General features: G+C 38.7%; 1 protein-coding gene and 2 pseudogenes across 1 annotated transcript; 2 read left to right on the top strand and 1 right to left on the bottom strand.

Moving 5' to 3' along the window:
* LOC123948505 overlaps nt 1–15,588 on the top strand; it is a 372,440-nt pseudogene that overhangs the window by 282,865 nt on the left and 73,987 nt on the right.
* Nucleotides 10,308–11,069, top strand: LOC123948618 (annotated as a pseudogene).
* On the bottom strand, nt 14,235–15,170 carry LOC123948485 (olfactory receptor 4P4-like). The gene has a single exon (XM_046015664.1). The coding sequence runs from the start codon at nt 15,168–15,170 to the stop codon at nt 14,235–14,237; it is 936 nt and encodes a 311-aa protein (XP_045871620.1).

Here is a 15,588-nt window from a genome sequence, read left to right as displayed (position 1 = left end):
GATGGTTGCGGGATAGGAGAAAATGAAAAGGAATGATAAAACAATAAACATTTTTTCCCTATGAACATGGAAGGTAGGAGAAAAAAGAAAGATGAAAAATTTAAGAGGAAGTGGGCACCTTGATGGCTCAACCTTTGAGCCTCTAACTTCAGCTTAGGTCAGATCTCAGTGCCCAGGAATGATGTAGCCCCTCATCATCATTGAGTCTGCTTCTCCTTCTCCTTCTCCCTCTGCCCGTATGACCCACTGCTTTTCTCTCTCTCTCTCTCTAAAATAAATAAATAAAATCTAAGAAAATTCATTGAATTTTTAAAAACTTACAATTTTGCATATTTTGACCTATTATTACCTCTAATTTGCATAGAAAGACACAAAAGTTTTAGCGTTTAAATAACTGACTTGCATAGCCAGAAGCAAGAAAATGGTATTTCTAAATTTAATGCTGTTTCCAGGGTTTGAAAGTTTTGTAACCCTGAGTAAATGAAGGAGTCTATCTGACGGGGTCAGGGCAGACTGTCCCAGTGTGCCACTTAGATACTTGGATTTTTTTGTGCTGAAAATAATCAGGCCCAAAGAGTTCAAGAGGAGTTTGCTTCTTCCCCAGTAACAGTCTAAAAGAATTTAGACAGACGGCCTGGTCTAGGAAGAGAGATACCAACAGAGAAAACTACAAAGAATGTGGGGTGGGCCTGGTAAACTGTGGGGGTCTCTGCAGGGCTTCCTTGTTCAAATTCTCCTCTGTGCCCGCTGAATTCCTACCCCCTTTCCTTAGCTCAGGAGAACATATTCAGTTCAGTTTCCTGACTGTCAGGGAGTTTCATTTCTTTGGGGTTCCTATACATAGGAAATTGAAGTTTGTTTTTCTTCTGTTAATCTGTTTTATGTCAGTTTAATTGCTAGATGAGCCAAAGAACAGAGAAGGGAAAAAGACAAGAGCTCTCCTCCCCTATATAGCCTTTCAGCACAGAGGTTATCAAATCTTGATGATTTTACAGTTTGTCCATTTCAACACTGTGCTTTACCCAAAGTAGCCTGTATGAATCCACAGAGAAGATAGCTTATCATATTTTGTATATCCTCCCCTGACACACACACTATAGGACTCCCCTTAGAGACATACACAGGTGTCCCATCAATATCTTCAAATCTTGAATTTGAACCTCATCATAAACTTGTCCTGCTGAAAAAGTATCAGTTTTAATGAAGTGCATTTTATATATATTTTTATTATGGCCCACACCATTGTTATTGTGTTTACAAATTATTTTTTTAATCCAAGGTCACAAAGATCTTGTCCTTGTTTTATTCTAAATGGATTATTCATTTCCTTTTTACATACTGGTCTATGTTCCATTTGGAATTGAATTTGTACAAGCTGTGATGCCTGGATTTTTGTGGTGGTGTTGCTATAGGTTCATATCAATGTCTAAGATTTCTACTGCCATTTGTTTTGAAGACGATGTTTTCTCCACTAAATTGCCTACAGATCCGTGTTGAGAATTAGTTGACCAATGCAAGCAGGTGTGTTTCTGGATTCTCTAGGCTGTCCCATTGATCTGCTTGTCTATCTGCCTGAGAACAACACACTGTTTTGAATATAGCAGCTTTATAATAGACCTTGAAATGAGATAAGATAAGTTCCCAGCTTTGTTCTTCTTAAAGTTGGGTGACCTAATGAAGTTTCTTTACATTGCTGTATGCATTAGATCACTTTGGAAAATAATAAATGTGTGCCCATTCAAATGTTTATTGGATTGTTTGAATCTAAAAAGATATTTGGGGATAATTCACATCCAAAGAGTATTGAGTCAGCTGGCCCAGGAGCTCAATATTTGTTTCTATTTATTAAGTTCTTCATATATTCTCAAAAGAGTTTTTATAACATTTTCAGTGTATGTCTTGCCCCTATTTTGTCATATTTTTCCTTAGGTATGTTGTATATTTGATGTTATTGGAATTGGAATTTAAAAATCCAATTTCTGTTTGGTAGTTTCCAATACAAACTATGCAACTGATGTTATGCATTGATCTTGTATGGTGCAACCATGCTAAACTCGCATAAAAAAAGAAAGTCTCGCGGGAGGAGTCAAGATGGCGGAGAAGTAGCAGGCTGAAACTACATCTGGTAGCAGGAGATCAGCTCGATAGCTTATCTAAACATTGCAAACACCTACAAATCCAACGGGAGATCGAAGAGAAGAACAGCAATTCTAGAAACAGAAAATCAGCCACTTTCTGAAAGGTAGGACTAGCGGAGAAGTGAATCCAAAGCGATGGGAAGATAGACCGTGGGAGGAGGGGCCGCTCCTGGCAAGAGGCGGAGCAATGGAACACAAAATCAAGACTTTTAAAAGTCTGTTCCACTGAGGGACATTGCTCCAGAGGCTAAACCAGGTGAAGCCCATGTAGGGTCAGTGTGGCCCCAGGTCCTGCAGGGTCACAGAAGGATCAGGGGTGTCGGAGTGTCGCAGAGCTCACAGGTGTTAGAACAGAGAAGCCGGCTACAGAGACAGAGCCGAAGACTGAACTCTCAGTTCGGGGTTACCTTGAACCGGTCGCAGGCTCGGTGAGCTCGGAGCACAGCTGGAGGCTGGGGATATGGGAGTGATTGGGTGCTGTCCTCTGGGGGCACACTGAGGAGTGGAGCCCCGGGCTCTCGGCTCCTCTGGGCCGGAGACTGGGAGGCCGCCATTTTCATTCCTGTCCTCCAGAACTCTACGGAAAGCGTTCAGGGAACAAAAGCTCCCAAAAGCGAACCCGAGCTGATTACATAGTCCAGCCCCAGTAAGGGCGGAGAAATTCCGCCTCAGGCAAAGACACTTGAGAGTCACTACACAAGCCCCTCCCCCAGAAGATCAACAAAATATCCAGCCAGGACGAAGCTCATCTATCAAGGAAAGCAGGTTCAATACCTAGGACAGCAGCAGAATTCCACAGGAGGAGAAAGCAAAGTACGGAACTCATGGCTTTCTCCCCATGATTCTTTAGTCTTGTGGTTAATTCCATTTTTTTTAAATTTTTTTTCTTTCTTTTATTTTCTTCTACTAAATTTTTAAAAAATTTACCCTTTTCTTTTTAAACGTTTTTTGACTAGTTTATCTAAAATATATATTTTTTCTTTCTTTTTTATATTTTTTCTTTATTTGCTTTATTTTTTTAATTTTTTTCTTTTTATTTTCTGAACCTCCTTTTACCCCTTTCTGCCCCCACAATTTGGGGTCTCTTCTGATTTGGTTACAGCGCATTTTTCTGGGGTGTTTGCCACCCTTTTAGTATTTTATTTGATCCTTCATATCCTCTTATCTGGACAAAAATGACAAGGCGGAAAAAATCACCACAAACAAAAGAACAAGAGGCAGTACTGAGGGCTGGGGACCTAATCAACACGGACATTGGTAATATGTCAGATGTATAGTTCAGAATGACGATTGAAGGTTCTAGCCGGGCTCGAAAAAGCCATGGAAGATATTAGAAAAACCCTCTCTGGAGATATTAAAGCCCTTTCTGGAGAAATTAAAGAACTAAAATCTAACCAAGTTGAAATGAAAAAAGCTATGAATGAGGTGCAATAAAAAATGGAGGCTCTCACTGCTAGGATCAATGAGGCAGAAGAAAGAATTAGTGATATAGAAGACCAAATGACAGAGAATAAAGAAGCTGAGCAAAAGAGGGACAAACAGCTACTGGACCATGAGGGGAGAATTCGAGAGATAAGTGACACCATAAGACGAAAAAACATTAGAATAATTGGGATTCCAGAAGAAGAAGAAACAGAGATGGGAGCAGAAGGTCTATTGGAGAGAATTATTGAGAGAATTTCCCTAATATGGCAAAGGGAACAAGCATCAAAATCCAGGAGGTGCAGAGAACCCCCCCATCCAGGAGGTGCAGAGAACCTCCCTCAAATTCAACAAGAATAAGCCAACACCCTGTCACTTAATAGTAAAATTTACACGTCTTAGTGACAAAGAGAAAAACCTGAAAGCACCCGGGAAAGGAGGTCTGTAACATACAATGGTCAAAATATTAGATTGGCAGCAGACTTATCCACAGAGACCTGGGAGGCCAGAAAGAGCTGGCATGATACATTCAGAGCACTCAACGAGAAAAACATGCAGCCAAGAATACTCTATCCAGCTAGACTATCATTGAAAATAAAAGGAGAGATAAAAAGCTTTCAGGACAAACAAAAACTGAAAGAATTTGCAAACACCAAACCAGCTCTACAGGAAATATTGAAAGAGGTCCTCTAAGCAAAGAGAGAGCCTAAAAGTAGTAGATCAGAAAGGTACAGAGACAATATACATTAACAGTCACTTTACAGGCTAATAATGGCACTAAATTCATATCTCTCAATAGTTACCCTGAATGTTAATGGGCTACATGCCCCAATCAAAAGACACAGGGTATCAGAATGGATAAAAAACCAAAACCCATCAATATGTTGCCTACAAGAAACTCATTTTAGACGCGAAGACACCTCCAGAATTAAAGTGAGGGGGTGGAAAACAATTTACCATGCTAATCGGCATCAGAAAAAAGCTGGAGTGGCAATCCTTATATCAGATCAATAAGATTTTAAGCCAAAGACTATAAGAAGAGTTGAGGAAGGACACTATATACTACTCAAAGCGTCTGTCCAACAAGAAGATCTAACAATTTTAAATATCTATGCCCCTAACGTGGGAGCAGCCAACTATATCAACCAATTAATAACAAAATAAAAAAAACACATCATCAATAATACAATAATAGTAGGGGACTTGAACACTCCCCTCACTGAAATGGACAGATCATCCAAGCCAAAGATCAACAAGGAAATAAAGGCCTTAAATGACACACTGGACCAGATGGACATCACAGATATATTCAGAACATTTCATCCCAAAGCAACAGAATACACATTCTTCTCTAGTGCACATGGAACATTCTCCAGAAGAGATCACATTCTGGGTCACAAATCAGGTCTCAAACGGTATCAAAAGATTAGGATCATTCCCTGCTTATTTTCAGACCACAACGCTCTGAAGCAAAACTCAATCACCAGAGGAAAGCTGGAAAGAACCCAAATACATGGAGACTAAACAGCATCCTTCTAAAGAATGAATGGGTCAACCAGGAAATTAAAGAAGAACTGAAAATATTCATGGAAAAAATGATAACGAAAACACAATGGTTCAAAATCTGTGGGACACAGCAAAGGCAGTCCTGAGAGGAAAATATATAGCGGTACAAGCATTTCTCAAGAAACAAGAAAGGTCTCAAGTACACAACCTAACCCTACACCTAATGGAGCATGCCTCAGGTGCTATTTCTCTGGAGAAAGGCTATAGTCAGTGCAGGTCAAGAAATTTTGACTTGAGGAAGACACAAAGAAATGGAAAAATGTTCCATACTCCTGGATCGGAAGAATAAATATTGTGAAAATGTCCATGCTACCTAAAGCAATCTGCACATTTAATGCACTCCCTATCAAAATACCATCCATTTTTTTCAAAGAAATGGAACAAATAATCCTAAAATTTATATGGAACCAGAAAAGACCTCAAATAGCCAAAGAAATATTGACAATGAAAGGCAGAGTTGGTGGCATCACAATTCCAGACTTCAAGCTCTATTACAAAGCTGTCATCATCAAGACAGCATGGTACTGGCACAAAAACAGACACATAGATCAATGGAACAGAATAGAGAGCCCAGAAATAGACCCTCAACTCTATGGTCAACTAATCTTCTTCAAAGCAGGAAAGGATGTCCAATGGAAAAAAGACAGCCTCTTCAATAAATGGTGCTGGGACAACTGGACAGCCACATGCAGAAAAATGTAATTGGACCACTTCCTTACACCACACACGAAAATAGACTCAAAATGGATGAAGGACCTCAATGTGAGAAAGGAATCCATCAAAATCCTTGAGGAGAATGCAGGCAGAAACCTCTTCGACCTCAGCCACAGCAACATCTTCCTAGGAACATCGGCAAAGGCAAGGGAAGCAAGGGCAAAAATGAACTATTGGGATTTCATCAAGATCAAAAGCTTTTGCACAGCAAAGGAAACAGTTAATAAAACCAAAAGACAACTGACAGAATGGGAGAAGATATTTCCAAACGACATATCAGCTAAAGAGCTAGTATCCAGCGCCTGGGTGGCTCAGTGGGTTAAAGCCTCTGCCTTCGGCTCGGGTCATGATCTAAGGGTCCTAGGATCAAGCCCCGCATCAGGCTCTCTGCTCTGCAGGAAGCCTGCTTCCTCCGCTCTCTCTGCCTGCCTCTCTGCCTGCTTGTGATTTCTCTCTGTCAAATAAATAAAATATTAAAAAAAAATAAAGGGCTAGTAGCCAAAATCTATAAGGAACATAGTCAACTCAACACCAAAGAACAAACAATCCATTCAAGAAATGGGCAGAGGGCATGAACAGACATTTCTGCAAAGAAGACATCCAGATGGCCAACAGACACATGAAAAAGTGCTCCACGTCACTCAGTATCAGGGAAATACAAATCAAAACCACAATGAGATATCACCTCACACCGGTCAGAATGGCTAAAATTAACAAGTCAAGAAATGACTGATGCTGGCGATTATGTGGAGAAAGGGGAACCCTCCTACACTGTTGGTGGGAATGCAAGCTGGTGCAACCACTCTGGAAAACAGCATGGAGGTTCCTCAAAATGTTGAAAATAGAACTACCCTATGACCCAGCAATTGCACTACTGGGTATTTACCCTAAAGATACAAACGTAGTGATCCGAAGGGGCACGTGCACCTGAATGTTTATAGCAGCAATGTCTACAATAGCCAAACTATGGAAAGAACCTAGATGTCCATCAACAGATGAATGGATAAAGAAGATGTGGTCTATATACACAATCGAATACTATGCAGCCATAAAAAAATGAAATATTGCCATTTTCAACAACGTGGATGGAACTAGAGGGTATCATGTTTAGTGAAATAAGTCAATTGGAGAAAGACAACTATCATATGATCTCCCTGATATGAGGATATGGAGATTCAACATGGGGGGTTAGGGGGATAGGAGAAGAATAAATGAAACAAGATGGGATTGGGAGGGAGACAAACCATAAGTGACTCTTAATCGCACCAAACAAACTGGGGGTTGCTGGGGGGAGGTGGGGTTGGGAGAGGGGGAGGGGTGTTATGAACATTGGGGAGGGTATGTGCTATGGTGAGTGCTGTGAAGTGTGTAAACCTGGTGATTCACAGACCTGTACTCCTGGGGATAAAAATACATTACATGTTTATAAAAAATAAGAAATAAAAATAAAATAAAATAAAATAAAGTAAAAATTTGAAAAAAAAAGTTTCTCATATTGAACAAGAATTTGGTAGAACCAGTAGTTTTCAACATGACACAATTGTACAGAACATTCTGAGGAATGTATAGAAAGCCTAGCATTATTTAGAAGTATCCAAAAGTGCTGGACCAATGAAATGAGTTAAGATGAATTCACTTCTGTTTTATTATTGTGAGTTTTGTGTAGAATAGAAATTATTTTTCTCTAATGTTGGATAAAATTCACTACCAAAGCTATCCAGACAGGGGGTGTGAAGAGAATATAATGAATTCAGTTACTTTAAGATGTAAATAAACACCACTGAGAATATGTATCTTTAACTTTCAGGAGCTTGTGTAGTTTATATCATTAAAAGACTTTTTTGTCCAGTCTAAGGCATTGAATTTATTGGCCTTAATATGAACACTACATCTTTTGTCATTATTTTAAAAGTGTGTAATGTGTAGTGATATCACTTCTATTATTAAAAGCAGCTATGTTTAGTAATCAATGAGTTATAAGTATCTCAGGAATCAAGATCCGGGAAACTAAACCAAAGCAAAATCCAAACAAAATAGAGGTAATGATGTAATAAACTAAGGAAAGAAAGGGCTGACATAACTAACATTCTTGGCGTGGCACCTGGGTGCCTGGTGGCTCAGTTGGTTAAGTGTCTGCCTTTGGCTCAGGTCATGATCTCAGGGTCCTGGGATGGAGCCCCATGTCTGGATCCTTGATCAGCAGGAAGCCTGCTTCTCTATCACCCTCTGCCTGCTGCTCCCCCTGGTTGTGTTCTCTCTCTGTCAAACAAATAAATAAAATCTTTAAAAAATAAAAAAAAAGATAACTAACATTCTTAAATAGAGAAATGTTAACCCTCCAGAAGAATTAATAAAACTCCAAAAATGTCATTGAGATCAATCAAGAGAAAAATGAGGACAAAAAAACCCCCACAAATTTATATTAGGAATGGAGCTAATTTGTTGCTGAAAGGGGTGTTCATTTTTACAAAATATTTGAAATCCAGATGATGATATCTATTCCAGCTTATCATAAGCTATTTTCTAGGGGGACCTGGGTGGCTCAGTTGGTTGAGCATCCCACTCTTGGCTTTAGCTCAGGTCATGATCTCAGGGTTGTGGGATCAATCCCCACATCAGGCTTTGCTCTTAACACAGTCTGCTTCCCTCCCTTTACCTCTGTTCCTCACCCCCCATACTGTGACACATTCTTGCAGGCTCTCTTTCTGTCTCTTTCAATAATTAAAATAAATAAAATACTTCGTAAGCATTTTCTACCTATTCTACCTCTAGATACTTATTTGCAATATCGTAAAACTGCATGAACAGCACCAAGTCATCAACAAGTAGAGGTAGTTAGAACATCATTAGGTATGGATTCATACCTGGCATTGGGAAGCAATATATTCGTTGAACATATGGCTGAGACGTTGTTTGTAATAAATTTCAAAGAGGCAATGACCAAAGTAAGCTTACATAGGGAAAACTAAATCATACTTGCACTTAAATTGAGATCATAAAGCATTTCAAAGTCAGAAACCAAAAAGTTTGAGACCAGAATTCTTACAAGTACCCACTTGGATGGGACAGATAGGCCAGGAATCTCAGCAAAATGGACAGGTCAAGCATTCTCAAAAATGCTTGAGTCTCAAGGGACAGAAGCCTACTTTTAATTGCCCTGACGGTTATTGTGAGAAATATTTCCAGTTGGATTCAGAGCTGAATTCAATTACGATTTGCTTATTTGGATGCACTGAAGGAAGAGCCCAAGGAAAGCATATTTGCATGAGGAATAAGAAGCAAGTTGACACAGAATTATCAACACAGAAGAACTTCTAAAGATAGTCTCAAAATAATAAGGAAATGAATTCAGTTGAAAGAAAAGAAACAGGTTTCAGTAAACCATATAATATGTAAAAGGTAACAGTGAAAGCATTATACCTATTTTCTCTCACAAATTTATCATAGAATTTATAATATGGGTGGACAGAACTAAATAATACTGAAAGAAAACATGGGAGATAAAGAATTGGAGGAGAATAATATGCTAACAGTGCTTGAGAATCCAATCAGAAAACCTTGTACCAGCAGAAAGAGACCAATGGCTTGAGGACGTTTAGTAAATAGAGGTAGCCTTTCAAAAGCTTCCAAGGTTTTTCCTTCCTTCTAATGAAAAAGTGTACTGAGGAGACACCCTTGGCCCCAGAAATCAAGTTTTAGCCAAGCCAATAGTTAGCTTCACAGAGAAAATCACCAGCATCGCCACCTCCCTTCCTCATCAGTCGGCAGCTTCAGATAGAAGGAACCAAGAAATATCAGTGCTTCTTCCACTAACATAATGAGTAAAAATAGAACTTTTGCTGCTGTTAATAGATAGGTAAGGAACAGAGTTTTCAAAAACTCGAGACTTCAAACTGAGAGAGCTTGGATACAACATTTTACCAGCCATACTATTTAACACCTCTAAACAAAATCCTTAAATTCTAAAGTCTTAAAACAAAGGCAACTGTTCCAATCATTTATAGGATATTTACCATGTACCAAGAATTCAACTAGGAATATCATGTCTACTATGCTCAAAATCATATAGCTTGCTGGTGCCAAGCAGGTCTTCCTAACTGAGATCTTAAATTCCTGGCCACCATAATGCACCTGGCACACCATATCCCCTCAGAATCACCTGCATGTGAGAACTTACTCTATCCATGGAGGCTCTATTATATGAAAGACACAGAAATTTGGAGGTCCAGATTTGAAGTCAGGCCTTCCATCCTGCTCTGGCAGCCCACCCTGAGGGCTGATTTTAGCTCTTCTGGTGTTCTCGTCATCAAGAGAACCCCATGATTATGGTGTCACATAAAATAGATATTTCAAAGCAATCAGTTCTAAATACTTCAGCCTTCACTCTGTAGCTAAATCAACAACTTTTTTGTTTTTAAGGAAAGAGATTGTTTTAATTTTTTTTTAAAGATTTAAAGTTAACTGACTATGTACTTTTTCCTTGCCAATCTCTCCTTCATTGATGCCTGTTATTCTTCTGTTAATAACCCTAAACTGATCATAGATTCACTCCGTGAAAAGAAGACCACCACATTCAATGCATGTATAATCCAAATCTTTGGGGAACATTTCATTGGAGGTGCTGATGTCATCCTACTCACCGTAATGGCTTATGACCACTATGTGGCCATCTGCAAGCCATTGCACTACACAACCATCATGAATCGGCGGGTGTGTGGCCTGTTAATGGGAGTGGCGTAGGTGGGAGGTTTTCTTCATGGAGCCATACAGATCCTCTTTATCATCCCTTTACCCTTCTGTGGCCCTAATATCATAGATCACTTTATGTGTGATCTGAACCCTTTGCTCAATCTTGTCTGCACTGATACCCACACTATAGGGCTCTTTGTTGCTGCCAACAGTGGCTTCATCTGTGTCTTCCTCTTCCTCCTCTTGATCATCTCCTATGTGGTCATTTTGCATTCCCTATGGAACCGTAGCTTGGAGGCAAAGCACAAAGCCCTCTCCACCTGTGTATCCCACATCACAGTGGTTGTCCTATTCTTTGTGCCTTGCTTATTTGTGTACTTGAGACCTCCGGTTACTTTATCTATTGATAAAGCAGTTGCAGTGTTCTACACTATGATAATGCCAATGTTAAATCCTTTAATCTATGCCTTGAGAAATGACCACATGAAAAACGCCATTACGAAATTGTGTAGTAGAAAAGTTATTTCAAGTGAGAAATAAATATGTCTGAAGTCCGACATTGATGCAATGGAAGCTAAAGTCAAAGGACATTTTGGATGATCTCAGGAAGGAATACTTCCCTAATAAAGAAAAGGGTATGCTGCTGTGAATGACAGATTCTGCACTGAGTGGAAGAGGAAAGTGTGCAAGAAAAGAAAACATAACAACCTGCTATGCTCCTACGTCTATCTATCATCTATCATCTATTCGCTATCTATAAATTCTAATATATTTTTATTAAGAATTTTGCTCATTTTTATATGCCTGGGTTGACAATAACATGTTGCCATTAAAATTGTAGTATAAAATAACTACAGGCTTATAAAGCAAAGCGTCATTTAACCTCTGTGGGGTACCAAAGATTACCTCAAGTTTCCAAATTTCTTGTAGAACTCAGTCATTTTGTATTGCTCATGTTACTCTCTCAGGCTGCTAATCCATCAGAAAAAATTATAACTCCAATAAATGAACATGCTATTATTTGAGAGGAATTTTTATTTATTAAATAAAGTTACACTCCAGAGAGCACTTGAGTATTTATTTATTTATTTTTATTTTTTTTAAAGATTTTATTCATTTATTTGACAGACAAAGATCACAAGTAGGCAGAGAGGCAAGCAGAGAGAGAGGAGGAAGCTGACTCCCTGCTGAGCAGAGAGCCCGATGTGGGGCTCGATCCCACGACCCTGGGATCATGACCTGAGCTGAAGGCAGAGGCTTTAACCCACTGAGCCACCCAGGCGCCCCTACTTGACTATTTATTAAAAATTGTTTCTACAAGGCAGCATAATGCTGGGGCACAATCAATATTGCATGAGTGATAAGGGTATAATGGAAGATAGCCATAGTCAAGAAAATGTAGAGTGGGGCGCCTGGGTGGCTCAGTGGGTTAAGCCGCTGCCTTCGGCTCGGGTCATGATCTCAGGGTCCTGGGATCGAGTCCCGCATCGGGCTCTCTGCTCAGCAGCGAGCCTGCTTCCCTCTCTCTTGCTGCCTGCCTCTCTGTCTGCTTGTGATCTCTCTCTGTAAAGAAAATAAATAAAATCTTTAAAAAAAAAAAAAAAGAAAATGTAGAGCAAAGGAATAGTACTGGAGGCAGGGAACTTTTTCCTACTTTTCATTGATTGAGACTCAGAATTCTAGCTAAATGTCTTTAAGAAACCACAATTTGCTTTAACTTCTGATTAAACTGTGTAATGAGAAATAAATTTAAACTGAGATCATCAGTGAAGGAACAATAGTTTTTTTTTTTAAATAAATTTTAAAAGGTTTTAATTATTTATTTGACAGAGAGAGAGGAGCTTGGGGAGAAGCAGGCTCTATGCCTAGCAAGGAAATTGATGTGCGGCTGAATCCCTGCACCCTGGGACCATGCCCTGAACCAAAAATAGATGCTTAACCTACTGAGCTACCAAAGCCCCCTGCAAATAGCTTATCTTGATATTCTCCTTGCTCTCAGTAAGATTTCGCCATCTTATGAATGTGAGTTGTTCGTGTCATTTTTCTGTTAATTAGTTTACTTCTTGCTAACTTTTCATTATGATATACTGTTTTAAGAAAATATGTGACTCCATCTACAAAGAAAACAAATTCAGGATAAATACACCCCATTTATTCCTTCCATCCCACACTTACTAATCAATAAATTTTTTTAGCCCCCTAAATATATCAGAAACAGTGATGATTGCTAGGGCTGCAAAGTGTTGAATAGAGAGCAACATGGGTTTTGCTTTCAGAGAGCATTTTATCCACTAAGGGACACCCAGAGTGGAGCAGAAAATGACAAAACCATGTTTAAAATGTTCTTGAAAGTAGTGACAGCACAGGGTGAAACATCTTTGAGGGACACACAACAAAGACCAGGGGGGTCAGGAAGATTTCCTAGATGAAATCACACTAAAAGGGGCACAAAAATTGAAAGGGAATCATCAGGATGAATAGACATGTGTTACCTTAGAGGATTCCCAGGAAAGGATTCATAACAAAGACCAAGGGTGAAAAAGAGTGTGCAGAAAACACAATCATTTCAATACAGTTGTGGCTATTGGCTCATCTATTCATTCAATAATTATTATTGAACTTCTACTATGTGTCGGGTTATAAGCTGCACACTGATCTCCTAAAAGTCTAGTTAATAAGACATGAAACTAGAAAGTTAGTGACAGGCAAGATCAAGAAGTGTCCCATATCTGTGATGGAGCTGAATGTCAATTACCATGGGGAACACATTGGAAGGGTCTTCAAGCATTTTCATGGCCTGGAGCTCGTTACTCTTGGCAATGAATAATACTCCACTGTGTGATGTTACAGTTTGTCTATCCTCACCTACTGAAGGACGTCTTGGCTGCTTCCAGTTGTATGGACAATTGTGAATAGAGCTGCTGTTAAGCATGCATGTATGTTCTTTTGTGGACATAAGTTTTCAACTCTTTTGGGTAAATGGTAAGGAGTGGATTGTTAAATGGGGTTGAGTTCTGTAAAAAGCTGAGCCTTTGGTTCAGTTTCCAGGGTCCTGGGATGGAGCCCTGCATCAGGTCCCCTGCTCAGTGGGAAGTCTTTTTGTACCTCTCGCTCTAGCCTACCACCCCAAAGCCCTGCTCCTGCTCACTCATGCTCTCTCTCTCTCTCTCAAAAAAATAAATTATTGAAAGAAATGAAACAGATTCTACTCTAAATACTTGTTCATTCGCACAACTAATTTGTATGAAATAAGGAATGTTCTATCAGAAATTTAAATTAATTGTTTCTGTTTATTATTATTATTATTATTATTATTATTATTATTGTTTTTTAACATTACAACTCCTGAACAACAAAAGAACGTCTGTCAGTGCAATGTATTAAGAAAACTATCATTAAAATATTTCCCTTTATAATTCACTAATAAATCATTGATTTATTTGCTTTGGCTCAATTTTTGTTATGAATGTTCCCCTACCTATACCATTTTAATACCCCACAAAATTAACTTATTTCACAATTAATTTTGGTATGCAAGCATCAGTACTTGCTCATTGATCATTTAAATCCTATGGTCCTATTGCATCCATTCATTCCCTTCATGACAATGATGGTCCATAATCTCTATGATCCAGTTCTTGCCTTCTTCATTCATATCTTCCTCTTTTCTGACTCAGAGTCGATTAGCCAATGAACTTCTTCAAATTAAGAGTGTGAGCCCTTGGAAAACAATGATGAGCACCAAACCTTTTTCACTGCTTTTTTCATCTCTGAATTCCTCAGAGTGTAGATTAAGGGATTGAACATAGGAGCAATGATGGTGTAAAACAGAGCAAATATTTTGTCCTCAGGAAAAGTAGTAGGTGGTCTAAGGTAGATAAAGATTACAGGCCCAAAAAATAAGATGACCACAGTGACATGAGACCAACAGGTAGAGAGGGCTTTGCGTCTTCCCTCAGCTGAGAGATTTCTTAAAGTGAACAATATTATCCCAAAAGAAACAAATAAGACAATAAAGGTTACTAAGGAAATCATACCTGAAAAGGGAACCACAAGGATACCAGTGATGTAGGTATCAGTACAGGCCAGCTTTAGCAAAGGAAAAACATCACAGAAGTAGTGATCGATTTCATTAGGACCACAGAAGGGCAAACCAATTGCAGTAGAAAACAGAGGTAAGGCATGGATGGCCCCACCAGCCCAAGCAGCTAAGACTAGGAGGTGGCATCTTTTCCTGTTCATGATAACCACATAGTGGAGAGGTTTGCAGATGGCAGCGTAGCGATCAAAGGCCATGGCAGTAAGAATGAAGACCTCAACGCCTCCGAAAAAGTGCATGGTAAAGATCTGTAACATGCAATTACTGTAGGAGATGGTTTTTCTTTCCACTAACAAGTCAGCAATTAACTTGGGTGTAACGGTAGAGGTATAGCAGATGTCCATAGAAGATAAGTGGATGAGGAAGTAGTACATGGGTTGGTGAAAAAGGGAACTGCATCGAATGGAGACAAGGATCAGAAGGTTTCCTGCCAATAGGGCAACATAGCAGAATAAGAAGAGCCCAAAGCAAAATATTTCTATGTTCTGGTCATATGAAAGTCCTAGAAGTATGAATTCTGAGATGTTTCTCTGGTTTTTCATATATTTGGCCTTTGTGAAGACTTCCATAAGGACTTACATTTCTGAAAGTAAAAAAAAAAAGATAATTCTAGGTGAATGTAGGAACACTATATATAAAATTTATTAAAATGCACATTTTCATAAATAGTGTTAAGAATAATTATTCCGGCTTATGGAATTGAGCTGCTTATTCTAATCATGTTGTCTTTTGTAAATCTATCATGAAAAAATTATAATGGCAATAATGAGAATAATTACATGTTTTTATCAATATTACTAGGTAATTATTTAAATATTTAAATACTATTTTGAAAATACCTGTTATCACTATTAATACTTTTTATTAGCATGACTATTAATACTTTTAATACTTTTATTAATGCTATTAATACTTTAATACTATGAATACTTTATTAATACTTTTATGAATAGTTTAGAT

This window comes from Meles meles, chromosome 8 (assembly GCF_922984935.1).
Source record: "Meles meles chromosome 8, mMelMel3.1 paternal haplotype, whole genome shotgun sequence".
NCBI lineage: Eukaryota > Metazoa > Chordata > Mammalia > Carnivora > Mustelidae > Meles > Meles meles.
Note: the sequence above shows the minus strand (reverse complement) of the source record. Positions and strands in the feature narration are given on the sequence as shown.